Source organism: Clytia hemisphaerica, unplaced genomic scaffold, assembly GCF_902728285.1.
Source record: "Clytia hemisphaerica strain Z4C2 unplaced genomic scaffold, Clytia hemisphaerica genome assembly, whole genome shotgun sequence".
NCBI classification, from domain to species: domain Eukaryota; kingdom Metazoa; phylum Cnidaria; class Hydrozoa; order Leptothecata; family Clytiidae; genus Clytia; species Clytia hemisphaerica.
Genome location: NW_027104435.1, coordinates 513254 through 529757, shown reverse-complemented (window position 1 = coordinate 529757; position 16504 = coordinate 513254). Strand labels below are relative to the sequence as shown.

At 34.2% G+C, this 16504-nt stretch overlaps 2 protein-coding genes across 2 annotated transcripts; one reads left to right on the top strand and one right to left on the bottom strand.

The window, feature by feature from the left end:
* Positions 1-1092: 1092 nt before the first annotated feature.
* On the top strand, positions 1093-7053 carry LOC136820762 (26S proteasome non-ATPase regulatory subunit 7-like). Its single transcript, XM_067076986.1, has 6 exons — positions 1093-1358; positions 1653-1745; positions 4685-4782; positions 5221-5301; positions 5698-5789; positions 5975-7053. The coding sequence occupies exons 1-6, from the start codon at positions 1145-1147 to the stop codon at positions 6432-6434; spliced, it is 1038 nt and encodes a 345-aa protein (XP_066933087.1). The 5' UTR covers positions 1093-1144; the 3' UTR covers positions 6435-7053.
* A 687-nt stretch (positions 7054-7740) lies between these two features.
* LOC136820772 (chromosome partition protein Smc-like) lies at positions 7741-10477 on the bottom strand. The gene is made up of 7 exons (XM_067076997.1): positions 10296-10477; positions 9957-10043; positions 9266-9661; positions 8871-8929; positions 8646-8684; positions 8261-8288; positions 7741-8052 (listed from the first exon to the last, which is right to left on the bottom strand). Exons 1-7 carry the CDS (start codon positions 10449-10451, stop codon positions 7843-7845), a joined length of 975 nt encoding a protein of 324 aa, XP_066933098.1. The 5' UTR covers positions 10452-10477; the 3' UTR covers positions 7741-7842.
* Positions 10478-16504: the final 6027 nt, after the last annotated feature.

Below are 16504 nucleotides of genomic sequence, written 5' to 3'. Positions count from 1 at the left end.
AAGGTCCTATAAATTAACCAATGTTTGTTAGCTACTTTAATGGGATAAACTTTTGCGGGATTAAAATAAATTTAGCGGATTCCGCAGATTTGGGTGTCATCCGCGAAAATCCACGAAATTAAATCCCAATGGAAATTTGGAAGGGCCTCATCCGCGAAATATCTCTAATCAAAACTCAAAATATGTCAAATAATTACTTTTCGAATGGTTACTTGCATCAAAGAAGCGCAAATAATGTGTATTTCAACAACCAACATGCATGATTTGACAGTATAAAGATGCAAAATCGTGAAAATATTGCCACCCAATAGTGCCACCTGCGAAATTGAGTCCCCGCGAAATTTAATCCCCGCGAAATTTTATTCCATTAAAGTAGTTTGTTTGTTCGATACCAATTTTTCTCTCAATTGGCTCATTAGATTTTCCAGATTTTTTTGTTGCATTTAGGTGTATTACTATAAACCCTCAAAGTCAAATGCAACTAAACCTGTTTTTCGAAAAGAAAGTTTTTGCTGTCGCCAGATCCGGTAGATATTTTGATATTTTCCAGATATTTTGTACATAAATGCGTATTAATACTGCCATCCATGTGTTGAAAACCTTTTTTTGTAAAGAAAATATTCCAATCTGTAGAACTGGAAATGTGGAACTGGAATTCGCCGTTTTTTTTGTTTTTCCGTAACATTTTTTATTTGATTTCTTTACAGAATAAGACGTTTTATGGTGATGCCAAAACTTGACATCGTTTGATCTCCAAAGTAATCATTTTTGAAACCCAGAACTCCTTAAAAACCGCTGTTAACATCCCAAAACGAGCCTAAAGCAGTTCTTTTCCTTTTTGTGCTGTATTTCACCCGGTAGATTTTCATGATTTTTTGCACAACGAAGCAAAAGAGAAAATTTTGGTCACCAGTTTTGTTCAGGATTTTCTCAAATCTTATCCTTACTTTTTCCTGATTTTTTGTTGATTTTTCTGTTGATTAGCCAGGTAGGTCCATAAAAGTATCACTTGTTTGTTTGTTCATGAGGTGTGTTGTTTTGTATTTCACAGCACCTAGAACAGATATTATTTCTGTCATTTAAATTGTTATTTTCTACTGAATTATCCTGTGAATTCGTTTTTAGAAAACAATTCTTAAAAATAATGACCACCACAGAAACCACTCAGAAGCCTACTGCTGCCTCATCTCAAAATCCAAAAGATGCTATTGAAAGAGTTGTTATCCACCCATTGGTGTTGCTTAGTGTTGTCGATCATTTTAACAGAATGTCAAAAGTTGGTAACCAGCGCCGTGTAGCTGGTATTCTTTTGGGGTCAATACGTAATAAAGTTTTGGATGTGGCAAATAGTTTTGCTAGTAAGTATAGTCTTTATAGGATTTCTTTTTCATTCAATTTCAATCACTTTCAGAAAGTTTTTGGGCCACCAACAAAATTCTCAATACATATTTCACATAGCCTCAGCCCCCGCTGGGGGGTTGGACTTAAAAATCAGGGGACCTAATTTTTGCCTGGGACCTAAACCCAGACTGACGCTATGTATCGTTGAACATAACACATCAGTCAGACGTTTGGTGTAAATACCATTTATTAAATGTTATAGATTAGTTGAAGATGTTGAAATTCACTAACATATTTTTTCTTTTTCTTAGTACCATTTGATGAAGATGATAGAGATCCATCTGTATGGTATCTTGATCATGACTATTTGGATAACATGGCTGCTATGTTCAAAAAAGTTAATGGTGAGAACATAATGTTTTTTTCAACTGGATCAAATCCAAACTTGATTTATCCAAAAAAATTCAACTGCTAGAAGATCGTGTTCAAAAAAGAATGACATTTTTGGTGTTTTTTGTTGATAAATTTCAAACAGCTATGATTTGTGATAAATTGTGGCTTTCAAAAAAAGAAAAAAATCCCAAAAGAGGAATTCACTAAACTTTTTGTTCCGAAAAGAACGAAGTCTGTAGTGTAATTGAGCGGTGTTTAAAAAGCGTTTGAACTGTGTGAAAAAATGCGGCTAATTTTCACTGCGGCTAACCATGCAAAGCCCACTTGAAAGCCCTATAACTTCTTTACGGATGAAGGAAGCAAGTCAAGATTTTGGGAATACCCTGGTAAAGGACTGAAGAAACCATATCTGTGAAGAAATGTGGCTCAAGTCATTAAATTTGTGAGTATTTGTGGTTTATTTTTGAAAAACAATATCCTTTGACAAAAAGCACGTTTTACTTAAAGGATAATGTGAAATTAAGCGGGAATTATTGGAAAATAGTCATTTCAGATATAGAACTATGATATTTGATCAAAATTTAACCCAAAATGTGAAATTTTGTGGCTTTAAAGACATTGTCTTTGGTAAGTAAATATTAGCTTATTGAGTATTACATTAAGTTCAAAAAATTAAATTTATCAACCATCAGAGCAGTTGAAAATTTATTTTTTGTATGGATTTAGTGAAGTTCAGTGGCTACTCAAATTTTATGCGATACATCTTCTCACATCTCTTGAAAGAAAGTGATAAAATGTGGTTTTCTATGATAAACAGGTGTTTTTAACAAAAACCACTATCTTTCCCAGAATCCTGCCAGAGCTAAAAGTTAATTTTTGCACATATAAGATCTAACATTTTTTTACATACTAAATCAACTGTATTTATGGTGTTAAAAGTGATTATATGTGGCTAATTTAACATATTTTTACAAGCTACATTTCTTTAAAATTGGAAACATTATTATCCTGACTTTACTTTTAGAAACCTTGGTTTGTCAAGGGATTGTGAGAAAGTAAATTCTTATCATATTTTGTGAATTTAGGTGGCTACTTTAACGTGACTGCAAATATATTCTCTCTACCTATAAACCTTAGGTGGTTTTTCATCAAAAAATGATGTTTTTCAATAAAAACCACAATTTCTCCCAGAATCTTACCAGCTTAAAGGTTCAATTAAAACCAAATAAGAATTACATAACATTTTTGCAGCAATGCACACAATTTATTTTAATAAAAGTGATTAAGTGTGGCTAAAATTGAATATTCTTACAAGCAGGTTTGAAGGCATCTATTAGTCTAGAATTGGAAACATTACTATGCTGACTGTACTTTTAGAAACTTTTGTTTTATGTTTGTAAAAGGATTTGCGGAAGTAAATTCTTAATCCATTTTGTGAATTTAAGTGGCTACTTTGATTCACATATAATTACTTATTCATAGGAGAGTATATTCTCATTAACATAATTCTGTAATATTACCATTCAGTTTGACAATTTAATTTTCTCAGCAAAAAGTATTGAGTAGAATTGTTGAATTTTCAGAATTTTCAGCTTTAGCCACACTTTTTCACTTTATTTTTATTCTACTGATATGATTTTTTAAAATCATTTTAAAAAGACAATTTCTATTCCTAATCATTTCTGATAATTTTTTTGTTTTTATTTCAGGATGTTGCTGTTTAATCATTGAGGTCTTTGGCAAAAATTTAGCCACATTTTTTCCCTCAAAATGACTATCAAGACTTTTCAATTGAGTTTGTTTAATTGTGGAAGGTTTAAAAATACTTTATATGACAAATTTCTCATTTTTGAACTTGTTTTAATAGTAAATCATAGCGTCATCTTATTTATGTTATATTTTTAGCGATTTTTTACTAATTTTGGATAATTTTAGATAATAGAGAGTTCGAGTACTTTAGCCACATTTTAACCCATATTCTACACAACAACTGTGTTATAATATATCAACAGATAGCTTTTGTTCCATTCTTCTCAGTTCTTGAGAATTTTGTTTCTCAAATTAAATGTGCACAAGTGTGGCTAATAATTTGACAGGTCTGAAAAGAAGGGTCGTATATGAAGCCGCATAAAATCCCAAAACAACTACTAGCTTGCTATGGAATTACAATGATGTGTTTTGTACAGCTTCTTAGTATCCCTCTACTAAGTTTATGTTATTGTGATTGATATGTGAAGTGATGTGGCTTAGTTCAAAAAAGTAGGGTAATTTACCCTTAAAGTGGATTTTAACCACAATTTTTCACGTTTTTTGTTTCAATTCGAGTTTATTGATATCTTACTTCGTAACCTTTCAAGAAACATATTTTACATAATATTTTCACAACTATTTTAGTTTTTATCAGTTAAGATAGTTTTGTAACTGTTTTTAAGTTTACTTCAAAGACACCACAATATTTCACACTTTTGGTCAGAAATTGTTTCACATAATTATACTAGGCAATACTATGGGGTATCTTCAGCTTAAATTCATAGATCTTTTGGTGATAGTCGCTTTTGTGTAAGAATGAGGCTAACTTTCCATAAACATACAAAAGAGTCATTTTTAGCCCCAATAATTCACATTTTGGAAAAGTTTTGGTTCAGTCAGCTTAGTGAAAGGGTAAAGAATCCTCTCCTAAAACTTTACAAGATCAAACCCATTTTTCGTTAATGTATGCCAATTTTCTCAAAACTAAGGTTTTTTGTGAATTTTCATTTTGTCATTCTTTTTTGAACACGATCAGAAATTTTATTTACAATTGCCATAATACCTTACCATATTGATACTTGCGATATTTTAAAATAATAACACCCAATAATACATAGATAAAAAGAAAGGTTAAGAATATGGTTTAGCCTTTTAAGTACACATTTTATTTATATTATATTTATCTTATCGATTCATTTAGCTAAAGAACGTGTCATCGGTTGGTACCATACTGGACCTAAACTTCACCCCAACGATATTCGTATCAATGAGCTTGTCAGGAGATTCAATCCAAATTCAGTAAGGTTTACTATTAAAAAAAGAAACAATTTTAAACTACCCTTTTGCGAATTTGAGGTCTCAGTTACAAACTAATAGCTTGTTTTTTAAAATGGTTGACCTTCTTCATTAAGTGGGGGTTATGGAAAAAGAGGTAAAGCTCTAGTTTAGACGGCCGACTTTCTGCCCTGCCTATTCAAATTGTCAGTAAGCAGAGAATGGGTACAAAGTTGGCAGTTAAAATTTTGCTTGGATAAGATTGAAGGAAGTCATTGCATTGACATCAAAAGAGGGCAATACATTGACTTTAGACAGCCCACTTTATGCCTACTTTTAAATTCAAAATTAGAATAACAAATTTTATGATTATATTATATGGAAGTGATTACTGTGTTTATAATGATTCTTAAAAAATTGAGGTACTCGCTTGTATTTTCAATCATTTTTGTTAACGTTTAGGTTCTGGTCATCATCGATGCTAAACCCAAAGAACTAGGACTTCCAACTGAAGCATACATTGCTATTGAAGAAGTGCACGATGTAAGTGGATCCTTTCTTTCGTTTTCGTGTTCTTTTTCTCGTAATCTAAGTGCCTCTTTCTACATTAGATGAACAGTTGTTCTCTGTTATTAATTAATATTATAACTTCACTATAAATTCCATTATTCATTAACCTTCCACAATTTGAGATGGAGCTTCTTCTATTGGTGCTCTCAAATGGTGTATATGTCATGGCACCTCTAGTTCCCTTCTCTGCGTATACAGTCCACCATCAGTGTAATCGGACCAAACTTCGATTAAATATTAGCCCTGTTTTGTATGATCTCGAAAATATAACAATGTCAGGATTTAGGAAATTATTGCTAGACGATAACGACCTGCCATAACCACCAGCAGTAGTACTGACTATTAGTTATCTTCTTTTCTTCACAACAGGACGGTACGCCAACATCGAAAACGTTCGAACACATTCCGAGTGAAATTGGTGCCGAAGAAGCTGAAGAAGTCGGTGTCGAACATCTCCTCAGGTAACGATACTATTAATTCAACTTTTTAAAACTCAATTTTATACGTCATATTTTCTTGGCTTGGTATCGAGCACTATGGTGGCTTTGGTTTTTCTAGGGTTTACTGTAAGGGTTACTGTAGTAGGACAAGTGAAAAACTTGAGATGCTCGAAATTATCTTCTTTTTTTCTTCTTTTTTTCCTCAGGGACATTCGAAACGTTACAGTGGGTACCCTCTCACAGCGTATCACTAACCAAGTGTCGTCGCTTAAAGGACTACACGCTCACTTGCAAGACATTCATACGTACTTAGAGCAAGTCATCAGCGGTAAACTACCTGTCAATCATACCATCATGTACCATCTGCAAGATATTTTCAATCTGTTACCCAACCTCAACGTTGAAGAATTCATCAAATCAATTACGGTGATGACCAACGATCAAATGGTAGTTATTTATTTAGCATCCGTCGTACGTACAGTCATTGCACTCCACAATCTCATTAATAACAAACTACAAAATAAGGACTTAGAACGGGAAAAAGAAGAAGGCAAGAAAGATAAAGATGCAACAAAGGCTGATAAGGATGAGAAAAAAGATAAAAAGGACTCCTCGAAAGATGACAAATCTACAACGGATAAGAAAGAATCGACCACCAAGAAATAAATGTTGAGATGTTGTTATTTTTACTCATTAGGTTTTGAATTTTGTGAAAAAAGGGATTTCAGTGACTTTTCCGAACTGGTATTGTTCATAGAATGTTATTCTCATATTACAACTGATATATTTAAATCATGTTTTGGAAATGGCTAATCCACGGTAATCTCTGGATAGACGATTCTTTATCGTAACAAAGTTACTGACAATTTAATATTAGTATACTAATCTGATATTCCAACTCACCACTTCCTCAAAATCCAAATTTTAGATATTCGGCCCCCAGATTTTCTTATTGATTTCAAAACTTTTCGTTTTCAAATTCTACCAACAATGAAATGCCAAAAGATTTTGAAATCACGTAAAAAGATATTGAACATCTCAGGATAAACTGTTAAGGTTGGAGAGACATCTTGCCTTCGTTCGTTTTTTAAATCAAATGCAATATTTCCACAATTGTTGTAACTTATTAACCAACGACCATTATCGGATTGAAATGTTGAGCTTCCACTAATGTTTCGAAAGTACAGGAATTTTAAGTTTCTTCATTTTCCGTAGGATATTTTTGTTATGAATTTCAACATAGATCATTTTTTTGAATTTGCAAATATGTTATAAACTGTTTGTATATTTTCTGTATTTGTTTTCTCCCCTTCTTCTTTGCTGTTTAGGGGTTTTTCTGGACATTTTGAGGATTATTTGCATTGCCTGCCCAGTTATTATGCGTAAAATCCTGTCACTTATCAGCGCTTATTTTTGTTTCGTCAAAGCCATCTTTTGACCAATACGATGCTAAGGAAAAATAATTATATTGTTGAAATCAGGAGGCACCAAAGTCCCTCACCAAAAATGAAGTTTGTAGCACAAAAGAATAAAAGGTTTATTCTTTTCTTCGTTTTTCATCTTTATTTTCGAAAATTTTTGAAATTTTTATGTTTAATATGTCATTTTTATTTAAAAAAAATATTTAATCTAAAATTATTCCCGTATTAGGCAAACGGTCTGTCGGGTACGTGCGAGCTATAAGGGTCTCTTTTTTGCACCCTTGAAAGTCTCTCGCATGGTGTACAAAAACTTCAAAAGAGCAATTGAGTGTGACAGAATTTTTAAATAACGGAATATGAAAAATCTATCTATTGAAAAATTGGAAAATAGACTCTCACTTCAAATGGGACAAAGTTTTCGAAATTCAGTCTCTGACACAGGGTCGATTTTCGAACTTTGGCTCAGACACATCCAACACTTTACTAACCTTCCAAGGCTCATGGAGAGATTTTAATGTATCATCAACCTGAAGAAGTAGCTGAAAAAATCATTCGTGTAGAAAAGTATAAAATTTATATATTTCATTTTCATATAGAATTTTCTAATTACAAAAAAGCCGATATACGAAGGATGTTGACCGAAATGTCGTGTACTATTTGATGTTGGTGGTGTTGGAAGGTGGTTGAGTGGTGGAGGTGGACGCCTTGCGTTGACTTCCAGAGGAGTTGTTGGTGAGGGATGTATCAAGTGATGATTCTGATGGGTGAAAGCTGGTGACTGAAGGTGGAGGGGTTGAATAGTTCATTGTGTACGCACACGACATCCCGGTCCTAAACGCTTCTATTGAAAGTTTCTGACGTTCCTGAAATAGAAGATGGATAGATTTAAAGTCCGTTTGTTTCAAGTGTGCACTAATGATTGATGATTTCCTTGTTATTTTTCAAAGAATACTTCAGCTCTAATATATTCTTCAGCTCTTATATATTCTATACCGTTGAAAAGATAATTCAAACATTTTGGAAAGTGAAGATGAAAAATGAAAAAAAAATAATCTTTTCTCGGAAACTTACATCTTGCTCTAGTGTTCGGTTTTTATTTCTGGAAAAAAAAAGAAAAAAATTATTATTACCCATACATGAAGCGGTTATTTGAAAAGCTTTAAATAGCGATGTGTATTGAGAAAATTGAGGAATTATTACCATCAGAAGCTCTGCAGCAAGATTTTTTTTAATGTGATTGCCTAGGCGGGCCACCCTTGTTAAAGCCTAAGGTGGACTAAGTTGTCTAAGTGAGATCCACTTGTGAAAAATTTTTCGAAAAAGGTTCATTTGTTCACCTTAGTGAATTCAACAATTTAGAAAACCCACCAAGTTTTCGACATATGTAATGCCACAGAGACAGGAAAGTAATAACCTCCTAAAATGGTCGAAATGAAAAAATATGAAAATCACTTACAGATCGTTCTTTATTGACTTTAACAGCTTCTTAAACTCCCTAAAATTTTAAGTTTTTTAGATTTTAGATTTTCAGCTTCATCGTTTATGACTCATTGTTTTCCTATTAATTTTGAAAACAATGTATCAAAGAATGAGTGATCAATATACTTGATCCCAATCTGGCTCTAGCCAAAAAATGTTTTAAAAATCTACACAAGCATTGATTGTAAGGTGATGATCTTACTTTTCCATATTGTTCAGTTCCTGTCGAGAGTTGGTAGTTTGTTTGCGGACTTCTTTTATCTAGAAATGAGAAGAAATATTACAATCAACCATTATTTTGTACTAGCATTCTGCTCAGCTACCAACAAAAGAAGCTTCTATACAGGAAGTAGATATACTACCTAATTATTTTGTCAAGGCGAGGGTCTAATTCTTAGGGAGAGAAAATTATACTTTTGAAAACACTGAAATATGATAAGTAATACTCCAAAAAATGAAATTCATTGAGTTTCTTTGTCACCCAGAGAGTTTCGTCTTTACACCCGTCAAATTTTTAGCACGAACGAACGAACGAACGAACGAACGAACGAACGAACGAACGAACGAACGAACGAACGAACGGAAAATATAACTTACATAAGGAAAAATGTTTTCGTTCAAATCACATAACGCGCTGAATGATACGATTTGGTCGTCAATACGCTGCATGATATTTTCATTTAATCCATCTATTCTCGTATTAATTATTCCTTCACAACTTCCTAATTTGTCTTCAAATTTCTCTCCTAAATTTTGGAATTTCCTATCCAAACTCTTGAGCTTATCATCTAATTTTTGAAATCTCTCATCAGTGCTATTGAATCTCCTTTCGAACTTTTGAAATCGTCCCTCGATGCGCTGAAATCGTTCGGTTGTCTCCTTCTTAAAGGCATTCAGACTTTTTTCGTACTTTTCCATACGGGCATATGTCTTTTTAGTTTTGTCGTCAACAGCATCTATTTTCTTGTTCATTTGTTTTAAATGTTTCTCGCTCTAAAGATGCAAAAGTAAAAAGCGTGAAATATTAACCCTATGTACACCTAAAAACTCTTAACGTGGCACGGTGGGCTTTTGAGGGGATAAATTCAAAAAATTCTCGGCGTACAGCTCTTTCAGCTCAGGTCTCCTTAAAACCAAGCTAAGCTAATTTCCGTCAAAACTGGTACACGTTTGGTCAGATAAACTATGGACTATTCCTAGACCTTTCGCTTTGTATAAAATAGCTGACGAGTTTCTTAGAAAATGCAAAAACTTGTCTAGTGGAATACTATCGAAAAGAGTTTCTTACACAATTTCGAATGTCATCCAGTCCATTTTCCAGTCCACGCATGATTATTTTGCGGTCGTTTTCGAAAAAAGTCTTAGGCTCAGGTTTCTAGAATAAAAAGAAACATACAGTTGTGGAAATGAAAATTGGTGTGACCAGGTCTGACAGGATAGAATATCACAAAGAATGAAGTTCAAACAAAATAGTTTCGTAAAAAATACAATACATTTTGTTACGTTCAAAAACGTATCACAGAGGACACCCTGCACAGGGGTAACAAGTCGATAACATCTTTTAAAGGAAGATTCAATTGCTAGCTGAATTTCAAAAAGTAAATCAATTTCAATCAAAGTTTTTTACCTTATCATTTCGTCTAAAAAGCCAGTTTATCAGATGTAGTATAAAAAAGCTGAATGTCACCTTGAATATTACAAGTATGAACGCAATTACCGCAATGAAATTAAGAATGCTAAAAGAGTCATCACCAAGCTCATTACTTTCAGTTTTCGGCTCCATGACTGCTCTTGATATGTTCGTAGTTCCAAAATAAAGTATGGAAAGTAACGGATTTGATTTTTAAGTTTAGAATAAAAAATTGACGTCAAAAAATGTTCATTGCAGTGACTTCTCTCCACTTCATCCCTATGTCACAGCACAGACCCGGTATGGAATATCTGACCTAAGTTTTGTCCCCGGTGGGAAAAATACTGACAATTTTACTGTGGGAAATTGACTTCAATTTCATCCCCATTCGAAATTCAATGTAATAAAAGTTGCACTCTAAAGCCATTTTTTGAGCTGAAAACAATAAAACTTCTATCCCCATTAGTATTTCGATAAAATGTTTTATCCCTGCTGTAGGAAAAAGTTCCACCGGGGTAGTGAGACAGGGGTGTCTTCCCAGTTCCAATGTGACCGAAACCAAACTTGCGGCTTTTTCACACAAGTTTATTTAAAAGATGGCGGTCTAAAAACCATCTGGTTTTAGGCCTAAAAATGCCAATAGTACATCAGAAGGAGATCGACACAAGTCTAAAGAATACAGACAAGGAATCCAGTCCTTATAGCAGCCTAAATATAGTACGGAACAATAAGCAAGAAAGTAGATACGCAAAATTACGTTTTTTACTATATAATATATCAACAAATAAATAAATTAGTTAACAGAAGTAACATTCTTCTGGAGGGCAAATGAAACGAGTCCAAAGTAGATTTATCCAAAAACAAATGGTTAAGAATTGTGCCAGTGCTATATACAGTTCGATAAGTTTTTCCGTATCTTCCAGGACGGCTTTCATATCGGTGAATAGGGTGTTCAGCTGTGACAACGATACTTTATTATAAAGACTGTAAAAGGTCTCACGGACATTAATTTGGGATAGGTAGGTTGCCATTCGTTCATATAATTCAACCAGATCTTCAAGATCACCGAGATCATCAGCGTCCAATGACTTAGAATCAAATACGCTCGCAACTTTTAAGCTGAGTTTACGGTTAGATTCGGAATGTTTTTCGAGTATTCGATAAAGAAAATCATAGTCTATGTTTTTCGTATAGTTCGAAAACGCTGTTGAAATCGAGTCAGGAATAATCGCAACACAGACTTTCTTAGCGAAATTTAGAGGCGGTCGGTAGTACGGTCCATACATATCCGAAAATACTAAAAATAATTCGTTCCAATCAATTCCAATTAAGTATTCTCGAGTTGGTTTATAAATGGAGTTAAGAACAATGTCGTTTACATATCCAAAAGCTGGGATAACAAACTTTGTGAGGACTTTGAAGGTAAAAGCTCTATATTGTTTGTAAGCAGTATTCCAATCGATTTTCTTCATTGCAGCCATAAAACGTACATAATATGTACCATTAGTGTTTGAAAACGTTGAACCAACTTCATTGATCTTACCAGTGGTCTGATTATACGCACCGACGTAATCGATTCTAATAATGTAATCGCAAAATGGTACGACATAAAACTCGAAAAAATTACAAATTTTCAGGCCAATCTTTTGATAGTCAATATTGTAGAAAAAATTTATTGCTGGTCCATACAGCCATTCTAGTGTACAGAATTTTTCCTTAAGTCTGTCATAGATTCCAACGTAGTCGATACTTTCCAAGTAGTTGATGACACACTGTAAGTAGGGCTCAACCTTGTTGCAAAACTTGTTCCAATAGCCATGATAATCAATGCTATACACATAGTCCATAATAGGTCCATAGAACCACTCAAAGCGATGGATTACATCAACCAATCGATTGTAAGCTCTAATATAATTGATGCCACGGAAAAAAGCGATGATAGCTCTAAAATACGGTCGACAAAAATCGACAAATTGTGAACATTTATTTTGCCAGTCAATACGGTTTATACATTCCTTGATGGGCTTAAAAACGTAAGCCTTCAAATTTTCGTATGCTGGCTCATACATCCAATCTAAGCGCCGCAATTTGTTTAAAACACTGTTGTAAATGCCTTGCCAATCTACTTCGAGGACGAGGTCTAAAAGGGGCTCCAAGATTTCCTCATAAAACCAGCTTAAGTAGGGTCCAGCCTTTTCGAAAATTGGAAAATAAAACCATTCATATTTAGTCACTTCCGCAGATAACGGCTCATGAATAAAATCAATGAAATCTATAAACAATTGTCCAATATAATCAATATGCCATGATGTGGAATCTCCGTAATCAAAATCATCATTGGCTGCATTTGGTGGTTGATATGAAGGATGTTTTTTGTGGATCCGACCACCGGTATTTTCCACCGGATCTGTCAACACAACGGTACCATCAAAAAAAGTTTTCGGCTTCTTGCCAGAGTTATCATCCTTCTTTGATGAAGTGGATGGCTCATCATTGTAATTTTTATCAGAAGCACCCTTATCATTGACTTCCAAATTGACCTTTGCCGAGAGTTTACCAGATTCATTTAGTCCATCTAAGAATCCTTTTGCATCGAAGGTTTCTTCATATGTCTCGATAACCAGTTTTGAATTAAAATATACGGCTTCTTTCGGCTCAAATCCGAAATCGATTGTGCTCAAATTAGCAATTTGAGTAGGTCTGTTGCCATAGCTACAGCTTGAACAAAGTCCAAATCTGCTTGGTGGCGTGTAAATTGTAAGGGCTGTCTCCTTTCTATGAATTGGCACTAAAACAAGAGAGAAAAAAGCATTAGAAACTCTCATTGTCCAACCAAACCAATGTGTATGACCCACAATGTAAAGCCCTGTAATGTTACTACAATGTAAAGGGTTCAAATTTTTAAGAATTCCAACAAAAGTGTAGGCATTCTAAGTTCAAAGTGGGGTTAGTAGTAATCAGGTTAGCCTGTTTACTTCTGGGAGTTCTCAGAAATAAAAATCTTTTTTTCATCGAATCTTCAACTTGGTTTTCTAAGTAATTGAGATTTCTGTTTTAGAGGACACTTTTAAACAACCATGGATTTTTTTTTGGAAGAGCACCATTTAGAGACTATGCCGGCTCTTATTTTAGCTGATACAGTGGAGGCGCTGTGGTATAGTGGTCATTGGCCTTGGTTGCTGCACAGACGGCTGAGGTTGATTCCCACTCGCAGCAGTTCACTTACCAAGTGAATGAACCTTCACACGGGTCAATGTGAGGGGAATTGGGTAGTCAGTTCAAGGTGCTAACAGGACGCTAATTGAAAGCGCTTATAGTTGCGAAAATGGGCCTCAAAGCCTCTTGCGACTCAACCAAATAGAAAAAAAAATAGAACAAAAGTTTTTTGAGCAAAAGACTGGTTAAAAGTTATATCAAATCAAACGTTGTACCTTTACCAGAAGTGCGATTCACCTTTGGGTTGAACAGCGGATATAATCTTGCAGAAGAATAACAAAAAATAAATAAAATGTTAACAAAAGTATCCGAATACATCTTGCTCTTCCAATAATTCCAAAATATCTAACTTTTAAAACTGAAATGGAAAGTATATATTTGACGTCAATTCTTTGCCTGTTTGATAAATGTGACGTCAAAGTGACGTCACTTGATATTTTAAATTTGGTGTTTTGATATTTTTTTGTGTTTTATAAAATATTTTATTACTGTATTGTATAAAACTTAAATGATAAAATTGCATAGTAAAACCTGATAAGATCTGTAAAGGTCGAAATATCGTTAAAAGAAAAGGTGTTTTTATGTTTTAATTTTTTGGTTCACACAATTAATGATATTCATGACGTAATGTTTTCTACGGAAATACCCCGGTTTTAGCCAGTAGTGGCAAATTTAAACTAGACTAACTTTGTACAAAATTTGCTACTACTGGCAAAAACCGGGGTCTTTCCGTAGAAAACATTACTTCATGAATAACATGAATCTTTGGCTTTTTATATTTGATATATTATAACATAAGTATCACGAAACATAAAGTAGTCACGCAAAATGTCAAAAACCCGGACTTTAGCCCCCCGGGCCCGGGGGGGTACTAGGGCAAGATGGGTTACGGGGATGCTCCGCTGGTCAGGGTACCTTTTTTAACCTCCACGAGTCCCAGGTAGGGTCGCAAAAACACCAAAATAGAAAGATCAGTCCCTCGTAGGGTGCCTATTTTTGGAAAATTTGGGGAAAAAGTAGAAAATTTGAGAAAATTTTGGAATTTCAGTCCCATTCAGGGTCACTTTTTTCGCAAATTTCGAGTCCCACGTAGGGTCCATTTTTTGAACCTCAGCGGAGCACCCCCGTCGGTCGACAAGGGTAGTACCCCCCCCCCGGGACTTTAGCAAGACGGCTCAATCAAACCAATCGAGCAGATTAAACCATCTGGACAAAAATCTCATGAGGTGAGGCACATTACAATCAGGGAAGTACTGAGATGTAATCGGGAAATCTGTCGTGACCGTATTGAAACCAAATGTATTGCAATGTGTTGGAGATCTTCAACTTTGTGGCGGCCAGAAGACTGGATGTGAAGCTGTCGTCGTTCATTTCATCCTATCGAATTAATCTGACTGTGATAGAATTCTGTTTATGGACGAGGGCAAGACCTTCTAAATCGGCAAGTGATGATTCATCACGTTCAAAAAACGTGTCCTGGAATTGTAACTTCACCGTTAAATCCTATTTGTCAAATTAAAGACTCATTACTCGGGTGACAATGAAATCAACATGTCAGAGGGTACATCTCAAGGGGGCCCAGTAGCCATGTCGCTCTACACTTTTGAATCTATTTTTGAATCGTGCTCCAATGCTTTTTTTTCTATTCTTCAATTAATTTTGTAACCTGTAAACGATTTTCTATAGGAGATTCGACAATTCGTCTTTTGAATTAAACAGATAGAAAACTGTTGTTTTTAATGAATCAATCCTAGAATCGCTAGCGAAAACAAAAACGCTACAGGGAAAGGCTTTAGACCCGTAAGGCTGTTATTATATAGATTAGTTTATGACTTCAAAATGACTTCCAAATCGATGCTTTCAAATCCAGAAACAAATGAAATCTGACCTTTTGTTTTTTACGTAATTACGCAAAGCAGGGTAAATGCCAAGGTATTATCTGGCGCTATCAGTAAGCATCAAAAAGCTTATAATACACATGGAACGTTTGAACGATGAAGTCGCATTCACCCGCTTTTTGTCAGAACATGATTTAATTAATATAATCACGATTTACTCTGATGATCAACGGTGACTGTCTACTTATTTCGTAGAAATCTTCTTCTCAAATTTTGCTATTGTGTTTGCCTTTGCATCATACCTCCTGGTAATTAGAGCGCACTTTGTCATCAATATTGTTCATCGGTTAAATTAGCATGGTTGAAGATCATTTTTGATAAGGCTTTCTAAGATTTTTAAAAAATAGTACTGACAACACATATGTAGTTTACTTTAATCTGTTTTTCACATGATTTTATGAGATATGCTGAAGTAAGCAACTTCTTAAAGATAAATTATGTAATTGAAATTAATCATACACGTTTCTTTTTTATAAGAACAAACTATATAAGAACATAAAGGCTATGATGGCAGAAATGTTAAGAACAAGTTAAGAACATTTTAAGGCTTTGTCGACTCTAAAACAGCTGGTTTCTTAGAAAAATGGGAAAAAATGCTCAAAAAATGGTAAAAATAAGAACATTTTTAGGCTTAAAACTTAAAAAGTTAAGAACATCCGGAGGCTTCAAAAATTTCGGACGTTCTTATAAAAAATATGTAACCGGTCTTTAAATCTCGGTATATTATTAAGTTTCGATTTCTTGCGGTCATTCGTGACACTTTGAATACAATTAATTCCAAAAGATGTATTCATAAATGATATTAGTATAGCATTAGAGTATTAAGGGTGATGTTTGTAAGGGAATGCCCCTTTGTGATTTCCAAAAATTTCCAACTGTTTCTGCAATCTTGCGCAATTGAGTTTGGGTATAAATAACTCTAGCCTCGTTGGAAGTATATTTGAAAGAAGGAAATATAACTGGGATCGTGGGAATTTCAGGAGCCCTAAGAAAGTCTATTTTTACAGAAAAGGTAATGTAAGTATTTGAACAGGACATGAAAGTCTTATTCTTAATTATCTTGACCTGTAGAAACTAGAAAAGAATTCTTAC